Raw genomic sequence first — 21,616 nt, forward strand, 5'->3', positions numbered from 1 at the left:
CCATGAGGGTGGTGGCCATTTGAAATCTTTCAGTTGCCCCCCGCCCCCCTCCCCCGAGGGGATCAAAAACTGGAAAGTACCCAAAAAAGTTTCCCTCTCGATATGAGGAAAAATGTCTTAAACCGCACATAGATATCATAATTGGACCGCGTTTAACAGAAAGGAACCAAGCCACATCAGCTGTTGCCAAATTCAACTGGGCAAGACAATTTTTTACGAGAGAACGTTTGTGCGGATTTATAAAACATATTTATATACATATAAAAAATTAATTCCTCTAATTAAATTTGGCAATAGCTGATGTGGCAGTAGCTGATGATGAAAATGGTTGTGCGGATTTTCGTGCAAATTTTGGTGAATTTTCTCCATAGTAGGACGCAAATTCCTTAAAAATTTCAAAGGAATCCGCACAAACGTTCTCTCGTAAAAAATTAACTTGCCCAGTTGAATTTGGCAATAGCTGATGTGGCTTGGTTCCTTTCTGTTTAACGCGATCCAATTAGAACTAAAGTTATAGCCAGCGGTGCGTGACTTTTGAATAACCCTGTATAAACCACCGAAACACGGTTCTACGACCGGTGCTCTGACTCATCGGGGGAAATTCGGAAAAGCGTGGAAAGCGTGAATTTTCGGAGGAGCGGCAATCCTGTCGCGGGATGGATCTGGAGCCGAGAGGCAGCGGGCAACGTGACTCCCCTTTTACGTTGCGCGACACGTGATTCCTGGCGCCCTGCCCCTACGTCCAGCCCTGCAACGCCTCTGACACCGCTTTCCCGCTTTTCCATGACGCCAAACCCCCCGCCCCGACCCCGGGCGCCCCTCCCACTTCCCCGAGCTTTTCCCGCTGAACCCTCTCGCCTTTTTCGGAACGCCATTGTTCCAGCTCAAAGGGGTGGGCTCAGGATCGCCGCCGCGCTGCTTCGGGCAGTCGAGGAAAGTTCCGGGAAAATACCGCTGACCGGACAGCGGGAAGCCGAAGCGTTTCAAGCGCACGGGAAAAGCTGCCAGCTGTACTGCCGTGCTAAGGAAGAACGCTGTAAGAACATTCGAGAGTTGACAAATTTCCTTCGATAAAATGTTTATTTTTGAGGAAAATTATGTGAGATTCTCCTCGAAATTTTCAGGAACTTTAGGTTCAATTGCGAACAAAAATATCTGGAAAAATGGAGGAAATTTATTCGTAAGTTTACTGGGAAATTCGTGTGTCATCAAAGGAAATTTGGCAACGCTTGAATTGTCATACAAGGTTTTTTTCTTAGTACGGCAGTGTAGGGCTTGGCACTGCTGCCTTTAGCTGGCGCTGTTTTACCGAAAGTGTTGGGGCTCAGCGCTAAGTTGTTTTCTCCGTGCACCATCAGGCGATGCAAAGATTCACTCGACTTATAGTTATTCTTTACTGTGAGATGACGCGAATCGATGGTAGATCACTACCAAAACATGGATCTCAATTTCGGCGTTTGGAAATTACCGCTTATTTTTACATGTCCGCCCCCCTCCCCCTAAGAATGCGGTTCGACTTTTTCGCAATTTTCAAAACAAATCGTTCAAAAAAAGATGATCAGGCCCTCCTTAAGGATGTAAAAAGTGACAGGATTTTTGAGACACTGCCAACTGAGATACATGATTTGGCACTTTTCCTATCGAAATGCCCTCGTTGTATTCGATGTTTAAACTGGGAATTTTTACTAAAAAAACTTGTTAGTCGTAGAATGAAGATCTTGCTTTTAAAGCTATGAGACTCCGCTCAAATAAGATAGAATAAAATTTGTATTATTACCTACCGTAAACATCCGACCTCTGAGTAATTGGGGAAAAACCTGTAGCCTGATATGCATGAAAACTTTTCTGAACGTACAATTTTGTACCTTATTTTTCGGTAATCTTGCACCAAGCTAAACCAAATACGAGTATTTGTGTTTAGTGCCTAAGTTACTCAAACGCATCGTAACTTACTTTTACTATTTCATTGAATGAATCGAACTGTGTATGGATTAAACATCTAGGCTGAAAGTTTACTTTAGCTGCTCAACGTCTCCTTGCAAAAGCTTGATAGAGGAGAGGTCATAAGCCCTGCTTTGTATATTTTGAGTCGTAGCCAGTATTTAAATTTTCATTTTTCACATACATATGAGCAAACGCATAAATGCATCTGCTCCGAGTATGATTTCGTTATAACGCGTGAATTATGTTGACCTCAAACAACGTGGAAATCAATTCCATCGCCATGTTGTCAAAAATTACGTAGTAGCAGGTTTCACGAATGAGAATTATTTTTATATGCGAGCATTTTCTGCGTCACGAATAGCTTTTGGGAGGACATTGAGAATGCACTTTAGTAAGTCAGGTTCTATTGTATGGATACGGCCAGTAATCGTAAACTTTTCATTCAGTTATTCTGCATGCGCTTCATGCTTCTTTAAGTCGCCTTCAAAACAGCTTTTAGGCAATACTTCTTCTTTGTGATGAGCGTGAAGTCTCTTCCCCGCGCGCAGGCGAAACTATTTTGTCCGAAGAATAACTTGTCAGCTTCCGTGCTCTCGCTCGTTAATGTATGATCATCAGTGGCGTGGCGTGAATTGCGAGGTATCGATTGTTATGCCATTTAAACCCATGGTAAAAAATCGATTATTGAGGTGTTCGCTGCGAACACCCTGCTTATCGATCCTTTTCCATAGATTTAAGTGGCATAACAATCGATACCTCGCAATTCACGCCACGCTACTGATGATCAATGATCATGTGATGTTCTTCATCGCAAGCACTATCCTTTTACCTTTGCTTTTAGCTTCAATAAATATCTAGCCTTCAATGTGTGATTGCTTCGAAGCATATCTCAAAAATATCGGATGCATATTTACGTACAATTTTTTTTTTCATTAGGAATTTCAAAGTTAATGTAATAGTCTTCGTAGTCGGTTCACAGGGTATTGTGAATATTGCTTCTTTCTCTTCATGTCAGAAGAGAGGCTTTCGGCCTTTACCCAGCTATTACGAAAAATGTCCATCAAACCTCGCACATTATCCTCAATATCATTCTACAGCATTTAACAGTCTATGTTGACAGATGAGAGCGAGCTCTTGCGTTTATCTTCGTTGAGTTACTATTCTGACTCGTATCTAAAACATTCGGGGGGGGGGAGGGGAACCATTGTGTTTTTGCGGTTTTAAATTGTATAAATGAGGTCGGAGGAGTCCAGTTAGATGTTTAAAGAAATGAGCAAAAGGAAGCTGACACAGGACATTTTTACTTTCTCGCTCCCCTAGGGTAGAGAGGAAGTATTGTCATCCTCCAAGAAAAAAAAGAAAAAAAAGTTGAAATTTCATCATTTCTAGACGTTTTAAGGTCCCAGGAGTAAAAATAACCATACTTGAAAAAATGTGTGTCCGTCCGTGTGGCGTCCCTCAAATCTGTCCACAGCGATATCTCAGAATCTATCTGTTCGATTTCACTCAAAATTGGCACAGGACACCATATCTATGGTCTCCTTATGCACGTCAAACAATTTTGGGGTACGCTAAATTTGGGGGGGGGGGGGGGGCTACGCTCAATCGTCCATTTTTTTCTCTTGTCCAGAACGTTTGCCATGTGGAAAACGAAGTAAAGCACTAACAGTTCCTGATCTAAGCACCTTCTGTAGCTATTCACATTTGTTGATCATTTTCACTCATGGACCTATGTCAAGAATTTTCTCTGCCGCGTGCGGTAGCCCAAATGTCGGTCTTTTGCCACGCCGTATTCTTACACCGCAAAGAAAAATTGAAGTTAATTTTACATTCTAGACGTAAACAAAGTGTGCGAGAACTTTTAAAATGCTGAATTACCCGCCACAGCAGTAATTTTAGCAATTTCAAGATGTAAAAATAACTGCCATAGCGGGTAATTTAGCATTTTGCGAGTTCTTGCACACTTTTTTTACATCCAGAATGTTAAATCAACTTCACTTCTTTTTCGGTGCACTATTTAGGTCAAATCATGGGACGGATTGCATACTTAAGGAGCACGCGTAGCTTCCTCTATTTATATCTTTTTTCCGTAGTTTCCGGCTGTAGGAGGAAAACGAGTGTGTGGCGGTTTTTGAAACAATGCATCTTCACAGTGTCGTCGTTCCGATAAGTCTACTTCCTCAAACCGCGATACAATGCAAAATAATGCGAGAAAATATGTAGTTACGCTCGAATTTTTCCATCGGTCCATTATATTCTCTTGAGCAATACAAGTCCTTTGTCTCTCATTTTAAATATATTCAAGGATAATAATTTATTTATTTTTCGGTTTTGAGAAACATAACGTGTACATTCCCACAACAAAAGATGCTGTTCGGGTCACATTTTGCGACGAGGAACTACTATTTCTCGCTTATTAATGAAAGCACCTATTTAAATAAGGATACTAAGGGCACGCACGTTGTTTTTAGTTGAGAAAAAAATACTGGTCCCTCGTAGCAGTTCAATCTAATCCATTATGGGATGAAAATAGGGCCACCAGGCTCAGTGGTTTCGATATCAAGAAACATGTTTGAAATTCAACAACCTAAATTAGCATCGGTGACACTTGGAACTGAATGGATGACGTTCATTTTTACGTTTCTATCTTCATGATGTTCCTTCTTTGGGAAACTAACCGATTTTACATATTCAAAAATTTACCGTGAAATTTTTAGACTTCTGGCAATTATTTAAAAATCATCAGAATATTGTATAAATCTCATATCAGGAGCACAAAGAAAAACCAAAATTTCGAATTGTCACAGGACTGACATCTGATTCTCCTATGACTTCATCAACACGCGGAGAAATTTTTTTCCAGAAAAATTGCAAAGTGGATGAGAAAAAGGTTCTCGTTCTTTCTCTTTCCATTTTGTATTCTCTATTCTTCGCTTGCATTTATTTCCACGTTGTAAAATGCCAAAATATCACGATAGTGAATTCCAAGGTATGTTTTTAAATCGCGATGTATTTATGTACTTATTTTTCTATGGACCTATTTACATATAGTCAAAGGAAGTATGTGCAAATAGATTATAGGAAAAGAACTACAAATCTCGCAGATCATATGAGCACTTAGCTAAAAAAAAAAAAAAAAAAAATTTTTTTCTAAACTAAAAACCAAAATCTCACATATATCATTCTTTTTATTTGGATTCACTTCATTATATGACAATCCGTTCTTTAGACCCTAGCGCCGAGCAAAATTCTTTCAGTGCAAAACACACACTCTACGTTATCTTGGCTTGGAGTTTCCGAATATTTTAAGCAAGCTTTGAGTCATTATACAGCAACTTCAAGTTCCTCCGTATTTTCCTCCATCAGAGAGTTGTTCTCGTTCGAAAATATTTTTCACGCGACGCGTAGTCACCAACGGTTTCCAGATCCGGAGCCCCCGTGAGCATTTACTTCGTCGCTCAAATGGGACGAAAAGGAGAGAAGATTCCACCGACATGTTTGTGTGGGAAATAGACGAGTTCCTATAGTGTCAGGACGAAACTGCCATGAATTATGGACGGATTATAAGAAGCCGCATAACTGTTCAAAGGAGCGCCATTGCTAGTTTGTCAGGATAAATGACATTTTCCAGACATGTATTTAATACAGACAGGAGTCTTTTTTTACTTCACATAAGTTGCAACCCCCAAACAAACAGCCTAGTCGAATTTTACGCAAAATCCTGCCGCTTAACTTCGACCAATGGGAATATTTATATTTGAGAATACGTTTCGGCAACACTACCCAATCGGAAAACTTACCTTGACATGATATTGTATTTTCTATTCTTGTAAGATTTTATTTATTTTACCATGCTGGAAAAGAGAACAAATCAAGATCTTACAATGAAAGTATTTTCCTTGTGACATTGAAGGAAAATATTAGTAAATGCTTGTGTTCGTAAGCTTTTGAAAAAATGCTTTTCACAATATAAATTCATTTAATTCTGTTTGTTTGTGAGATTGGTTTCATTTTCATTTTTGAACAAGCGCAATTAAGGCAACCGCGCAAAAAAATGTCAGGAAAATATTCTTTCATAAAGTGTAAAGCAACTTTTACTTGTGAAACGCATAACAAGATAATTAAAATATTATCTCAGTAGAATTACGTGGAAATTATTTTGCATACTTTCCAAATGGTGTTGAAGTGAATACTTTTCCCCTATCGAAACATTCGGCGATCATCAACAAATATCGATTTGACACCACTGTAAAGTCGCAACGTATGAGTCCCCTTAGAGTTAATCATCGATCCCTCTGAACACCCACCTCCTTGCGAGCTCCGTAAAGTTCGATCACAAATAATCCTAAACATTTCTATACCACTCTACTCACAAAAGAGCACAGTGTCAATAATAAATAGTCTCTAGAGTAGATTGACCGATCCCATAGCGTCTCATGATCCAGCCTTTTGTTCATTCTCACTTTTTAAACGTTTAAATTTAAATTTCTTTTATCATGTTGGCATGCTATATATCGGAAAATGAAACAACATACGATAAGACTCTATGGTTCTCCTACCATACTGTGCTCTTTATTAGCGGGGCATCCACTGAAAAGAAAGTTTCTTGGGTCCAGAGCCCAGCCTCTTGGACTTTGACATGAAGAAATACTAAATCGGATTCATTCAATCGGATTTTTACTTGAACCAAACGGAAATTCTCCTAAATTAGGAGGATTAGCTCTCGATTCAAGCAAAATCCAGTCGGATCAAGAGTATTTTTCCTAGTAAAATTTTTCAAGGCTCTGGACTCTGGATCCAAGATACTTTGTTTCCAGTGTCATTTGTTTTCAAAACACAATACCACCCTTCAGTCGTTGGTTTTGTTCGAAACTGAGCAGCAAGGAATTCCTTGAAAATGGTTACCTCGTCTCCTTCCTGATTTTGCATCAAAATACGGACGCCCGTCCATCTGGGCGCCAATTTTCTCATTACTCAACCGGGAAAACAACTGTCGACTCGTGATGATGCATACAACCACCCAAGCCAGGAAGGCCTAGCCGAGCTAAAAGGCGCCAAAAACCCGGTCACTCGTAACCCGAACGTTTGCCAAGCGGCAGCCGGAGTAAGCCGAGGTGCGATATCACTTTCTTCCCATTCATTTTCCTTCCTCGTCCAAAAGTTATGAGTGAAAAATCAGTCGAAAGTTCCGGTCAGATCCGCAGCCTCGTTACGCAACTCGCGTCCATCGCGATGGATCGATATTCGAGATTTAACGCGGAGGATGCGGCGGTCGCATCGGAGGAATTCGATGCGGCTTACAATCTAACGGCCGGTTCGATCGATCGATCTTCGAGATTTTACCCGGGGTAGACGGGGAGCTATCGAGGATTTATATCGACTAGGAAGCGTTACGCAACTGGCGGCAGCGTGGCGTATGGAAACTGATATGCAGTCAGCCGCTCGGATGCTGTACTACTTTCTGTAATTACCCTTTGGTGTAACTTCATTCCGCGCTAATCGCTTTTCTGGAATTATTCCGGTTGCATATTTACTTTTGCACCGGGCAGTGGAGCTGTAGGTGGCCTAGCGTTCCGGTGTCCGGGATTAGAGACAAAACAGTTTACAAACTTTGATGCGCTATTCGTCAAATCCGGGGACTTTTTGCAACAGCAAGAGGATTCGCGATTTATCCAACCAATGCTTCAATAGATCGATAAACTGCACGAGAGGTTTGTTGTCAAAACTTTTGCCAGTAGGCAGGTTGTCTATGCTGTCAGTAAAACCCGGAAAACATCACGAAATTCCAGTTTCATCGGGCAAAATTAGGAAAATCGGTCATGGATCAAAAAATTCGAAGGCGCTTCAAGCATTTTCCCTCTAATTCAGTCCAGCGCATGATCAAAGGAAACATTTAATTCAATTAATCAAATATGATGGTTCGTAAAATCGAACAAATACCACTTTATTCGTGCAAAAAATCAGGAAGTTTCATTTAATACATCAGGTAAAATCAGAAAAATCCAAAACAAAATTTTAGTAGACACCGTGGAGGGCAATACATCGAAAATCAGTTTATATATGATTTCGATGAGGTAATACGTCTTGCCATATATCTTGCCAACATAGAAAACACAGATTCAAGAAAATGTGTTGGTAAGTTTCACTTGAAGTAAGGTAACAATGAGCATAGGCGGTTCTAGACTCTCATGTTTGGGGGTGCCCAGAGGTGAAAAATGTCGGAGACTGGTCCCGAAGGGGAAGGTCGCTCAGGGGAGGACTAACTTTCGGCCCTCAAGTTTTATCCCTTTCTCCCATCCTTTCTCTTTCTCTCTCCTTCCTTTCTACTTAAATACCTATAAATTCAACGTAGAAAATTTTTAGCAAAACTTTCCATCAAAACTACATTCTTACCATAAAAAAACAGTAGAATCTTTGTAAAACACGGCTATCAATATTAATTCTGTTTGAAAAATTTTCAATTTATTGCTGGGATTTTTACTCAGTGTAAGCGAATACAGAATCTTTAAAAGCAGTATAATTTGGTCCTTTTTATATTAAATTCTATACTGGTTAAAACAGCAATAAATAGAGGTGAAGGAAGAAGAAGGCCTCTTTCACGGTTCCGGTAACCGCACTTAATTTTTGCTTGGGGGTGCCCGGCACCCACTAGCACCCCCGTAGAACCGCCTATGACAATGAGCGTAGACTTGCAAACCTGCATCTCAATCGAGGTAAGTGTTCTCCGACTTACGACATCGACATAGCATATATCAAAACAGGACAAAGCTTTTCGGGTCACCAAAGAAAAATAAACGTTTCGAGCAATTCTGTTTGTTCCTTACATATAGGTGTTATCGTAATTCGCCCCCGTGTACTAGGTTCTTTTCCCATAATGGCCGTACTTAAGTTGGGACCCTGCTTGAACTGAGAGGAATTCCCTGCGCAGTCGAGACTAGATAGATCCCGTCGGTTTGTTTACATCGGTCCCACCAATAAATGCACACACGTTTTCTGTGGAATCTGAAATATTTAGGGAGACTGCCAAGGCAACTACAGCTCAGCGGAACAAGAGCCCAGCGAAGATTTGAATGTTAAATGCGCTCCGAGGTACATAAAAAAACCGAAAAAATGAAAGTGTGAATCGCTTGAAATCCAGTTTAACATCCAAAGCTCCGTGAGTGAAATTATTCAATTTTTCTCAAGCGCACAATTCGGAAGAAGCTGGCGATTGCCACATGGTAAAGTAAAGAAGATTTAGTCTCTCTTTTTCTCTTTTTCTTCGAACTTGAGGGTGCGTCTTGAAGAATAATTGCTTGGTATAGTTTAATATGCATATCGAAAAACGGTATTCGCACGGCTTCACACCAACCTCCTTTAGTCTTTTCCTTAAAAACCTGTATCTTCGTATTTAGCAGCACAATCTTAACAGCATTAGAAGTCTTATACGCCCTTTTACCGAGCAATGCCTCTATGTCTTTTTAACCATTCCACATACTTTTAAGTATCACAGAATTTTACTAAAATATCTCAGGAAAATCAGGGAAATGTTAGAGACTTTCATTTTCCAAATCCTGAAGCTACCCGGAAATTTCCATTTTCCACTTTGTTTTTTTAACCATTCCGCATAGCTTTAAGTCGCATTGGCGGATCTAGCAATTTGGCAACGCCGGATTTCCTCCATTTAAACCTATGGAAATGTATCGATTCTCGGAGAGGCCAGGTGCTCCGTCAAGAATCGATTATTTAGCATGATTTTAAACGGAGGAAATCCAGTGTTGCCCAATTGCTGGATCCGCCTCTGTTTAAGTGACAGGGAATTTTACTAAAATGAGTCGGAGAAATCAGGGAAATGTTAGAGAATTTCATTTTCCAAATTCTGAAGCTAGCCGGAGGTGTCCAGATTTTTCCGGTAAGTTTGGATGCAGCCCCTAGCAAGTATAACTGTTAAAGTCGGTGAACGGCGTGGAAAACAAAGTAGGAAAATCTCCAGACCAGGCTGCGCAGAACGGGAAACGAAGGTCACGCCGAGATAGCAGGAGAATGGTGGCAGCGAGCGACGAATCCTGCAACGCTAAAAACCGCGCATTTACGTTGAGTTCCCATCGGATATACGTGGTTTTGCACTGCATAGCAGACTGCGACGACAACATGCGACGACGACGCTGTGATAAGCACCGAGTCAAGGCTCGTCGATACTCACGCGGAAAACCCCTGCGGCATGAATGACGCGTCCAACTTGGCAACTCTGTTTTCCTCCATTTAAATCCATTATAAATAATCGATTTTTGGTGACGCAGCCTTAATCAGCTAGAATCGACTTTTATCGATCATTTTACGTAAACGTAGTCCTTAGGCCGCACAGTGGATCGAGTTCATAGGATAGGTTGGACAAAATTTGGAAACTTTAAACGCTTTTAACTCCGTTTATACAAAATTTTAAGGTTCCAAAAGTGGTACCATTGGTTTCCTCGTGAAATTTTCTTCGTAAAGCACCCCTTGAAATGTAAAATGTGACAAAATGAACACCAAAATTTGCAGTTTCAGTCAAAAATTTCATGTCCGACTTCTCTAATTGACTAGATCCACTGTGGGCCGTTGATTCCATACGTACTCGTCCTCCTCCCACCTCCCGCAGTGGCGTGGCGTGCTTTGCGATGTATCGATTGATCTGCCATTTAAACCAATGGAAAAGAATCGGTGAACAGGGTGTTCGTAGCGAACACCTTAATAATCGATTTTTTACCATAGCTACAAATGGGGAAATATCGATAATCGATCATTTACGCCACGCCACTGCCCACCCGCCCTCCTAAAAGGAGCTTTTTTAAACTACGTGACGCACTTTTTCGGCATTTTTGACCCCTACTCCCCACTGTAACGCTTCGTAAAGCTCAACAGACCCCCCCCCTTGAGATTCCACCCCCCGCCCCTCGTAAAATGCGCGGGTTTATACACTTTTCGCTCCTACAGCGTTACTTAATTTAAGAACGCTTCCAAAAGGAACGATGTGTAACTTTAACGAATCCCACATTGCGAAAAAACATGATTCAACTGGGCATACGTACTATTTTGCCGCCATACATAATTTTGCCTCACCCAGAAAAAACGTCTTCATGTAACTAAACTTTTTCTGATGTAAGCGTTTTCAATGAAAATTATGCAGAAATGCATTTGGAATCAAGATGAAAAGTATTAAAGCGAATTTTTGGCAAATTGTCTCTCCATAATACAAATTAGCAAACATGGTTGAAAAGTAAGTCATTTCAAGCGAAAAGCTCGACTGAAAGAAGGAAAATCTATTTAAATGAAGTCAAAGATAGTCCTGGTTGGTAATCTGTTGATAAAACCGCCGGAACGGTTAATCTGATAGAATATTTCCCATTACCGGTGATGTGTGGCAGAGAAAGCGTAGCGCGCCTTCAATTTTTTGCGTATGCAACGAGGACATCCCTCGAGCAGGTATAGTTGTATCCAATCTCCGCTACCAACGTCGCGCGTCGCCGTGCTTTCGTGTCCATTAATGAAAATACTATGTTCCTCTGCTTCCTCTCCATGTTTTGTTGGATAAAACACAGTAATAAATTATATCCATCATTTTTTATTTATTTTTTTCATATAAAATTAAAGTTCATAAAATAACAAGTGGCGATGCATGAACCACTGTTAAGACATTCACCTTACGTTGAGCGGCTACTTCTCGTCATGGGACGTTTAATTCAGTGGCGTGGCGTGAATTGCGATGTATCGATTTTTCTGCCATTTAAACCTATAGTGCAGAATCGATTATTAAGGTGTTCGCTGCGAACACCCTGTTTATCGATCCTTTTCCATAGGTTTAAATTGCAGAACAATCGATATATCGCAAAGCACGCCATGCCACTGGTTTAATTTTAATCCTCTATCGCTTGTTCCGTCTCAAATGAAATTTTCCGTTGAATTTCAACATTTTTAATGATCGAAACTCGGAAAAATTGCTCTGCAAAACCAGGTGATCAATAACAACATTATTATAAAATTAAAAGAAAATCGGGAAATCGAAAAATAAATTTCCTGTTATTTTACTGACGCTAAAATTTAATACCAGACGCATCACGCCGCTTTAGCCTGTTCTATAATCAGAATGGGAAACGTTCTGCGGTAGACCCTGGGCCGTTCCGTTCCCTGTAGTGCCAGAAAACTTTCCAAAACCCGATCCGGAAAACGATCAGGAATATTCCAATCATGAATTTCTATGGTGAACCTTCAACGGAAATGATATATTTTCAAAAAGTGACGGATTTTATATGTCGCGTCGACGCGTTTCCTCAGCCTGCCCCAAAAAGAACCGGGACAACTCTGCAGCAGTCCAATCTCTCAAAATCAGAGAATTTTCCCCAAAAACCGTTAGGAAATAAAATGAAAATCTCTCTTTAAATTTCTGCGCCCGATCTGTGACGGGAACCTATTTCAGTAATTTTTTCTCCTTTTACTCTCCTTCTTTCCTGTTTTAATATCTCCTCTTTTGTGTCTGGCTGCCGCAGTGGCTGATCATTGTCGAGGCGTACGAAGTTTGGGGGGTGGAGTGATTAAGGCGTTTTTTTTTTTTTTTATTAATTAAAAAATTGTACAACTAGCCCCTGACGGGGCTATTAATTACATTATTTTTAAGTTTTATACTGATAACTAAAATTTAACTAAAGCTAAATTTTTTTGTATTAGCAAGAAACCATTCATACCGAACATACCAAATGTCTGTTTCTTTGACCCTACGCTATTTCCTTACATTCAAACACCACGCATACTGTAATATGGAGTACTAGTATGGGTAAAATAAAATACAAAAATGATTATGCAAATAAACAAAATTACAAAAATTAAACAAAAAGAGAGAGAGAGGACTTAATATAGGTTAATTCCGTTACCTATATGTATGTTTTAATGGTCCTACGTTACTCTAAGTGGTATACTTAGGAGTAAAGCAGGGTAATTGTTCACAGCACCACTGCGCTGTCTTTTAAGCTTGTTGCCACGGAGAGACGCCGCGATTAACCAGGCAACCCGGTGATTAAGGCGTCGCGGATAAATTGCGAAGATGAAGCATGTAAAATCGCGAACTCGCGGTGACCCTTAGAGTTGCCAAGTTATATCGAAATAAATAACGAAAAAATACAACAGTTACTATAGACGCTCATTTATAGTTAAAGCCCGGTGGTCTTTGTCAGGGTGGCATGAAACGTAAGAAAGAAATGAAAGCTCGGACATTTCAGTGAAATATTTCAAGAAATTTCACAAGACTGTGAAATATTTCATATTTTTCAGGGGCTAGAGTATGCAACCCGCTCTCACAAACACACCAATAGAAGAAAGTCATAATTTTTACATTTGGCGAAACACGAAAAGGAACCGGTATTTCAATATCTTTCATAAAGTTCTGAAATTTCATGAAGCATTTCACGTAAAATTTAAATATTTTATTTTCCACGAAATATTGCCACCTTGGTCTTCGTTCGTCTTCCATCGCCGACAAAACTACCGACATGTCGCACTTTCCCCATTCTGGTACTCTGTGTCATAGTTAAAAAAAAATGTGGCGTAACTTTGTCGTATTCGAATTTATGAAACTTAGGAAGCAACTCAAGCAGGCAACTCCGGTGGGTGCGAGCTGCTTAATTGTTGGCTCACCTTGGTGGGATTGGAGTAGGACTCGCCGTGGATTAGGATCCGGACAGATGAGAGGGGGAGGAGGGGGGGGGGGCTGCGCGGGAAATATTCGGAAGATTTGAAAATCAATGAGATCCGCTAGCCGGGCGACGACATGCTCCACTGCTCCGCCACCTCAGCCGGAAAACGGTCTCCTTGTCCTGTGGCAAGGACGTCCTCATCCTCACCGTCTCGGAAACGCACAGAATCCTCCCGCGCCGAGGAAAAACGCCGTATGAACATTTTAATGTTGCTAAATTCCCCGTGGTAAAACATATATTTTGGAAGAAAGTTACGCATATTCTTCCTCGAACTTTTCGAAACTTTTCGATTGAATTGCGAACAAAATTGTCTGGAAAATTGAAAGAAAAATATTTACAACTTTCCCAATCAATTCGTATTTTATTAAAGGAAATTTGGCAATGCCTGAAGGTTCATACGGCGTTTTATCTTGGCACGGCAGAATGGAAGACGAGCTCTTCACCGCCTCCGGTGACGCATGTGACCATCCCATGACGGAGAGGCAAAAGAAATTCTTAAACTTCGGGTAAAGCCAGCACGCGCACCTGCTTTCCCCTTAAGAAAGTAAAAAAAAATACTTTTATTGAAAGATGTTATAAAAGTATGAAAAATTGTGTGTAATTATTATTATCATCCTCTTCATTGAATGAGTCAATTTCATTTCGAGACTGGAAACCAATTTATATATACTTCAGTTCTGAATTTCTGTTTCGATGACGTTGAATCGCAACGTTTCCCGTGACCGATCAGTTATTTTGCACACTTTTAACGGGGAAGTTTTTGGTCCAAAATCTCCCTCTAAGAAATATAAATTTTATCTAGTTCCAGTTATTAATTATTATCGAAATACGAGTGCTCACTTAATACAAAGATCCAGGAAGGGGTACTATAACGCAACGCGACGCGCGATAGTAGCGACGAACGCCTGCATGCGCAACTATTCGTGCTCCTAAGCTGTCTGTGTTGCGTGCAGAAAATTGAAGGCGCTCTGCCTTTTCTTGCCTCCTCAGCGATGCGCGCGGCACATTATCGCGAGTTCCAAGTTTTTGCAAAATGGAAGGAGCGGAGAGCAAAAATGACGAAAGGCGTTGCTCGGGAGATTTCGACGCTGATGTATTGACCATTTGATTCTCCGTGAAGTTTTGTTCGTTTTTCGACTTTTTTAAAGGATCGGTGTTTCTCGAAATGTAAGTTCTTTTTTATTTTTCTTCATCCCTCTACTAATCCTCATATAACTTCTTATTGGTCCCTTTTTATCGCTGGATCATTTACATTTTCACTGAACATGTTTTCCAAAACTATTCCAAACGTTCATTTTCTACAACGTTAACTAAAATCGCAGCCATTGGAGCTATTCTCCTCTTTTTTTCTTATTCCCCAGCCTTTTCTTTTTATTGGTTCCTTTTTATCGCTGGATCATTTACATTTTCACCGAACATGTTTTCCAAAACTGTTCCAAACATTCCAAAACATTTTCTACAACGTTAACTAAAATCGCAGCCATCGGAACTATTCTCCTCTTGTTTTCTTATTCCCCAGCCTTTTCTCTTTCTTTATTTCGGTAAAAGAGGGTCCCAAATTCTACCAAAGCCGAGTACGCCTGTGCGTTCCTCGTCGAGGAAAAATTCAATTTCGGCGAGAAAACCGCAAAAACGAGTCCAGGAAGAAAAACCAACGTTGGGAGTCGCGAAGGCGGAAATCTGGGGAAAGGGGAAGAGGGAAGAGAGGCAGCGGAACGGAGTGAGAGAGGCGACGGTGGAAGAAAGCAGAGGAAGAGAAGGGAAGAGAAAAAGAGCGGGTACCAATTTGAGGATTGTCTGAGAGATATTTTGTAGCTCTTCCGCGTTGGACGGGTAATTTCTCAGGCTGATTCTCGCGGAGTGGCCGAAGAGGGGGCAGCAGCGGGGCGAGGGGGGCGTCCCCCGCCATCCGCGGGCCGCGGGTACAGGTGTCGCGGGCGGGGAGGGGAGGCCGGCAGCGGCAGAGAGTGAGAGTGAGACTCGGGTGTACTCAGTCAGTGTGTCAGTGAGATCGTCGATTGTCAGGCGAATCCTAAGAGCCGGTGTTTATCAGTTGAATTTTTGTGTTCCGAAAATTGGTTTGATACCCGGATTCGATTCTCGACAGCGTGGGCCCGCTCCGTCTCCGTGTACTATTTTGGTCGAATTGCTGCGGAGTCCCCGGTAGTTTCGATTGTGATATGTTATGGAATTTAAGCCGCCCATGGTAACTCGCTTCAGCTACACTAAGTTCTACACCAAGTACAATTTGGATAAAATTTTATAGCACAGGCTGTTTCGGTTCGGGCCGCTCTAACCGGAAAGTTCATTAGTTCGACTGATCAGCACGGTTCCCCGCCAAGGACTGTACGTCTAGTGTTCGTCGCAGCAACCTGCGATTTTTTGTTTTGTATTTTTTTCTTTTCTCCGAAAAAAAAATATCCCGATCTCAAGTTTTACGAAGTCCGTTCCTCGAGGCCAAAAAGTGTCGCGTCTAACTCTCGAAAACTTTTAGAGTGTTTCGCCGGCAAGTTCGAATTTTCTTGTTTTTTTTTGGAAGTGGAACTTTGAAGTTGTAGGTGTTCAATTTGAAACTTAGGTTATAAAAAAATGTATGAAGCTAAGTGCCTAGTTATGGACTACCCACACCACGTGACTCAACAGCACCACCAGGCCCCACAGCACCACATCCACCAACTACACCAGTTAACCACCCCCGACACGACCCAGTCGAGATGGACTCAATACCAGCAGCTGTGGCGCCAGCATCACATGTTCAATAACTTTAATAATAATAATGGTATGTTACCAAACATCATTTTTATATGCTTAGAGGTAGCTGGAACAGCCAAAAGACTGATTAGATCCGTGCCGGCTCAAAGATTCAGTCGAGGGTTAAGGGAGGGGATAGGGATGGAAAAGGGCCCCTTCAAAAAATCTGCGAAAATGAAGAAGCTCCGCCTTATTCCATGCAAAGAGTATTAATCAAGATAAATTGGATCAAAATAATATGCCTTAACAACCTCAATGTTTGTATAAAATCGGTAAATTCTTTAAAAATGACCGTGTGAAACAACCCCTAAACCCTTCCTTCGATTTTTACCGTGGGTCAAAGTTCGGTGTTTCACCGGCGGGATCGCATCTCTAATCTACAAGAACATTTGCTAACCTGCATCCGGATCTCTTTTAAAGCATCCTCAGTTGCTTAACGTAGGCGTCGGGTGTTTGGAAATCGATTTCTAAATACTCGCCTGTACACATCGTCTGATTTTAGCCACACTTCTCTTCTAGAGAGTTCTTCATAAACAAGATATTGACGTAAATATTCGCGAAAGAATTTCCGAAATCTGTTTATTTTACAACAGCATCAAGCAGTTTTTTTCATAAATTCTCATATTTTTTATACAACATTTGCTTGGGATGTGTATTATAATACGTTTCGTTTGATCGATAAGTTGAGTCTCCAAATCATACAAGTATTTTACGAGGCTAGCGAAAAGTGTACCTGATTTCAGGGTGCATATATTCTATGGGGTTTCCTTGTAACTCTTTCCGCAGGGATGTTCAAAGTTAATAAAAAAGTTTGTACAGCGTAAAGGAGATTTTCTTACACGGACGAAAGAAAAATCTGATCGCCATCCTTTATATACTACATTTTATCTCTCAAAAAATGCACCTCCCGTATGGAACACTTTTTCGTAAAATTTCTGGAAAACAGACGATTTGTCGTGGACTTACGTTTGAAGAGGCTCAAGGTTTGTCACGTGGTTCATTCCTCTGAAACACGTGCATGCCATTCTAGCGTTTTCTCTATCCATTCCGTAGTTGTTTCATCTTTATTGGCCTTACGAGCAAAATTTAGGCTTTGACGGAACATAATGTCACTTTTTCACCCCTAAATTCGGATATTGTGTCGGAAAAATATTCCTCAAAATTTGACAAAAAGAGGTAAATTACCATCGAAGAGGGCATGCGTTTTTATCAAAAGTTGTATGTTTGTTGAATGCAAAAATTAGGCAAAACATTACATCATGAAGAAGGCAGCAAGGTTTTTTTACATCCTTTTATTTTTCTTGATTTTTCAAAAAAAAAAAAAAAAAAAAAAAAACTTTGCAAATTCTTCTTGTGAATTTTCGACTTTTTTGTTCGTCGTGTTTTTGTCTGTTGTACTGAAGCGGGGGATTCGAAAGCCGAATACCTTATACAGAACTGCTTTTGTTTAATGATGAAACTTTGACAACGCTGATTAGCTGGTTCCTCTCGTCGTCGTCTCTAAAACCGGTTTTTAAGTTTCGGCTGAAAAAATCGAGCTTTGGGCGCTCTGCAGCCTTTACTGGTTTTTTCCCCACCATTTTTTCTCCCCTTCTGCGTCGAATTCGAGGGACCAATTTTGACACTGTCGGTTACTCAGGATAATGGTAGCTCAAGAAAATGAATGATTCTTCATGAAGATTTTTACACATGAGGAAAATATGGAAAGTTTCTATTTCAAAATTTTGGTCGATTAAGCCGTCGCAAGTCATTAAAATGTAAAATTACGAGATTCAAATTCAAGATAATTTTGGCGCAATCAGAGTCGGACTGGCGTAAATAAAGTTAGGCAGCTACTAGGATTTTGGGGCCCCTGACGTAAAAACTGGGCCCCTATGGGGGGTCTGGGGGGTCGCCCCCCAGGGATTGAGGGGGGTTCGGGGGTCCTCCCCCGGAAAATTTTGAAAATATAACCCCTGAAAATAAAAGTTTTAGGCTCTTTTCGCATTGAAATTTGATAAATAGCGCCTCCGAAAATGTCACCTATTTTTTAGATATTTTTTGAAAAATTCGGCGATTCCTCTTGTTGATAAAGAAGCACATAATCTCCTCAAACTTTTACGCAGGGGCCTCTGCTGGTATCTTTTCAGAGGCCCCGCCCCTGAAGTTACCTTCTCCCGGCTGCAGGGCCAGTAGGGGCGTCTCAAAAAAGAAGTCATTTTAAAGTGAGTAACCTTCAAAGACCGGAAAAAAGAGCTTTCGAGACCCGGAAGGGCCCCTGAAAGTGAAACTTTTTTTTTCGAGCCCAGGGTCAGGGGCCCCTGCTGACATCTTTTCAAGGGCCCCAGAAGTGACCTTCTTCGGGCTATAGGGGTCTCAGAGAAAGAGTCATGCTGTTTAAAGTAAAGAACCCTTAGAGACCGGGAAAATATAGCTTCGAGGGCCGCTCCAGGGCCCTTGAAGCTCATATTTTTCGATCGCTGAGGAGCCCTTGCTGGCATCTTTTCAGGGGGCCCTGAGGTTACCTTTTTCCGGCCGTAGGGGCCTCAGAGAAGGTGTTATGAGTTAAACCCTCAAGGACTGGAAACAACGAGGGTTTTTCAAGGATTCATTTCTTTTATTGAAGAATAAATTCAAGGATTTTTCACTTTTAGATGGATTCATTTCATTCATTGAAGAATTAATTCAGGAATTGTCGGCTCAGGGGCCCCGACGGGGCCCCTGAGCCGACAATTCATAGGCAGCGATCGCTGCCTAGCTGCCTTAGCCAGTCCGGCCCTGGGCGCAATTCCATCCTCCAAGATGCTGACTTAGCATTTATAAAAAAAGTTTGCCTTGTTTGTTCCTTGTATGTTCAGCAGGTCTCCTCGTTGCCAAATATGTTTTAAAACATTTTTCAGTTGTTACATTCAGAACTTGGTCAATTTTTTTTAAAGATGAAAGATAGTTTTGCAATTTTATGAGTGGGTTTTTATTACTATCAATTTCTTGCGGGCGTTTTCATAATTTGCCACCCCTTATAACATTGAATGTTCTCTTTTGACATGATTTCTGGTTGTGGTAAGCAAACAGGATGCGCACGAGTTTCACTAGTGTGTGAAGGAAGAACGCTGTAAGCCAATTTTCTATTATGTCACATCTCTGGTGAAATACTCATTACAGAACATTTAGCCAAAAATTCTAGAGGATAATATCAGGTCGCGACTATACTTTGACTCCAAAAAAATTAAAAAGAGATCATCGCGAGATATTCCCTTCAAGCCTAGAAATGTTGACAGGAACTGCTTCTTTTTAGGAACATAAAAATAAACCAAGAAACCAGTATATTGTGATCATGATCTTTCACTTCAACCCTTGAAACCAGAGGCAACTGGTAATAAATGATACCCAAGAACAGGACCGAAGCAAGAAAATAATATTTATACCAAAAACTAATAATTACCATCATAACTATGAATACAAGTATACTTTTGTCATATTGAAATTCTTGTTTTCCATTTGTTCTTAAAGATTACATTTTTTCATTTTGTGTTTTTCGCCCATGTTATTAGCTTTTCTATCTCACAGCTCTCTCAGGTTGCACGTAGCTGTGTACCTAGGAACCTGACATTTTAAATCTCAATTTAGATTTCTTAAAAGATTTGTGTATACTGTACGTTGTGTATATAATTCAAGCGAGCATCCTTAAGACAGCATTCAATTTCATTTTTAGTTCCAAAAACTATGAAATCATTTAGAACACGTGGACAGTTCACGGTTTTACATATGACTCAGCGATCAATTTCAATGCTCTTTCTTGTCACGAAGCAAGTCAGGCCTTGAGAAGTTTTATCACAATAATTTTTTTTTTTTTTTAATTTTCCCCTCAATCTGATAAGCGTAAATAACCGACACTACTCCAAAGTTGACCTTTTATCATGATTGCATCGCAATTAAAAATGTAGCTCTGCCAAATACTTCCTATTTATGGTTGGTCGAAAGGCTTCTTGAAATAAAAAGAGAAATAGTGTCTTTAAATCCGTATGTATTCTTGTATAAATGAAGAACTAATGGAAAGGGGCTGTTCGCAACTGAGGGGTGTGTAAAATAATAGGGGTTAAGGCATGATATGTCCATACGACGTACCAAGTGTCAGTGTATCGAGTACCTTGATTGTGAAAACTACGCCACGTATAACCACGATTGTCACTCATTGTCAATTGAAATTGCGCGTGTATATTCTCACCAATAACCGGTGCAATTTTGCTGAATTTCGGAGTCAGCAATAATAGATGAAAAATATAAATCGAAGACGCTCATCGTAGCGAAGAAACTCTCATCCCACCCAGGATACTCATTATCTTGACGATAACCAAGCTAAAATTCTTCTCCTTATCTTATTAAGGTCAAGAGCTGATAACGTCTCTAACTTAATTCAGACGTCTCGAATAATATTGAGTCAATTCTGTTTCTCTACTCTGTGTTTTAATGAACGTACCCCAAAATGTTCAATCTTCACTATTCTACATCTTCTAAAAACTCTTTCTTTTAAAATAAAAATCAAAGTTTTGAAAAAATAAATGCAATGACCCCTTGATCACCAAAACCTCATAAGTATTTGCTCTCTTTTGTTCAATAATTCATACATTATTTTTTATATTATGTAACCAATTCTGAGAAATGATTAGAGAGCGGTCAGGTGGACTGGCCATGGGCCGACTAATGTCAGAGAGCGAACATTAACAGCATGATCATTGAAAATATAGATAAAAAGTTAAAAGTTCTAGGTTGCCCGGGGAGGTGTTTTTTTATGACTAAGACTTTAGATTGAGAAGTTCTACTATTTGGCGGAAATCGTCTCAAAAGTTTTGATGTAGGGCAATGAGTAATGATTGTTACTCTCCAGAATTTCAACTGAATTTTTTTCAGTTGAACCTATAAGGCTACAATGAAATAAAAATCTTAAAAATATCCCGAATTTTCGCCTCAAAAAGTCTTAACAGAGTCCATATTTTGCTTGGTCCACAGTGACACTCGAACAGTGAAAAAGTCGTCATTTTTCGTCTATGAACTCAAAAGTGATAAAAAATAGTTAGTTTCGTGAGGCAGGGGTGACACCTCTCACAAGTTAAATCTCGCAGAATGGCGTCAACTTAGGGTGAAACCTAATAAAACAATCGCACTCTGAAATGAAATACAACTGAATTGATAACTTCCCAGGTGTGCGTGATTTTTACGGTAAAAATATCGTTATCATTACA

General features: G+C 40.4%; 1 protein-coding gene across 8 annotated transcripts in view; it reads left to right on the forward strand.

Annotated features, from left to right (window-relative positions):
• Pdp1 (PAR bZIP family member Pdp1) overlaps positions 1 to 21,616 on the forward strand; it is a 274,442-nt gene that overhangs the window by 166,485 nt on the left and 86,341 nt on the right. Inside the window, exon 1 of one of the 8 annotated variants that reach the window (XM_019058770.2) lies at positions 15,597 to 16,425. The exons of 4 other annotated variants lie outside the window; for them this stretch is intronic. In XM_019058770.2, the coding sequence (XP_018914315.1) occupies positions 16,236 to 16,425 (190 nt within the window). In that variant the 5' untranslated portion in view covers positions 15,597 to 16,235. Of the gene's footprint in view, positions 1 to 15,596; positions 16,426 to 21,616 lie in introns of those variants that run through there. 3 more of the 8 variants (XM_019058764.2, XM_019058767.2, XM_019058763.2) reach the window with 3 other exon arrangements.

This window comes from Bemisia tabaci, chromosome 5, assembly GCF_918797505.1.
Source record: "Bemisia tabaci chromosome 5, PGI_BMITA_v3".
NCBI lineage: Eukaryota > Metazoa > Arthropoda > Insecta > Hemiptera > Aleyrodidae > Bemisia > Bemisia tabaci.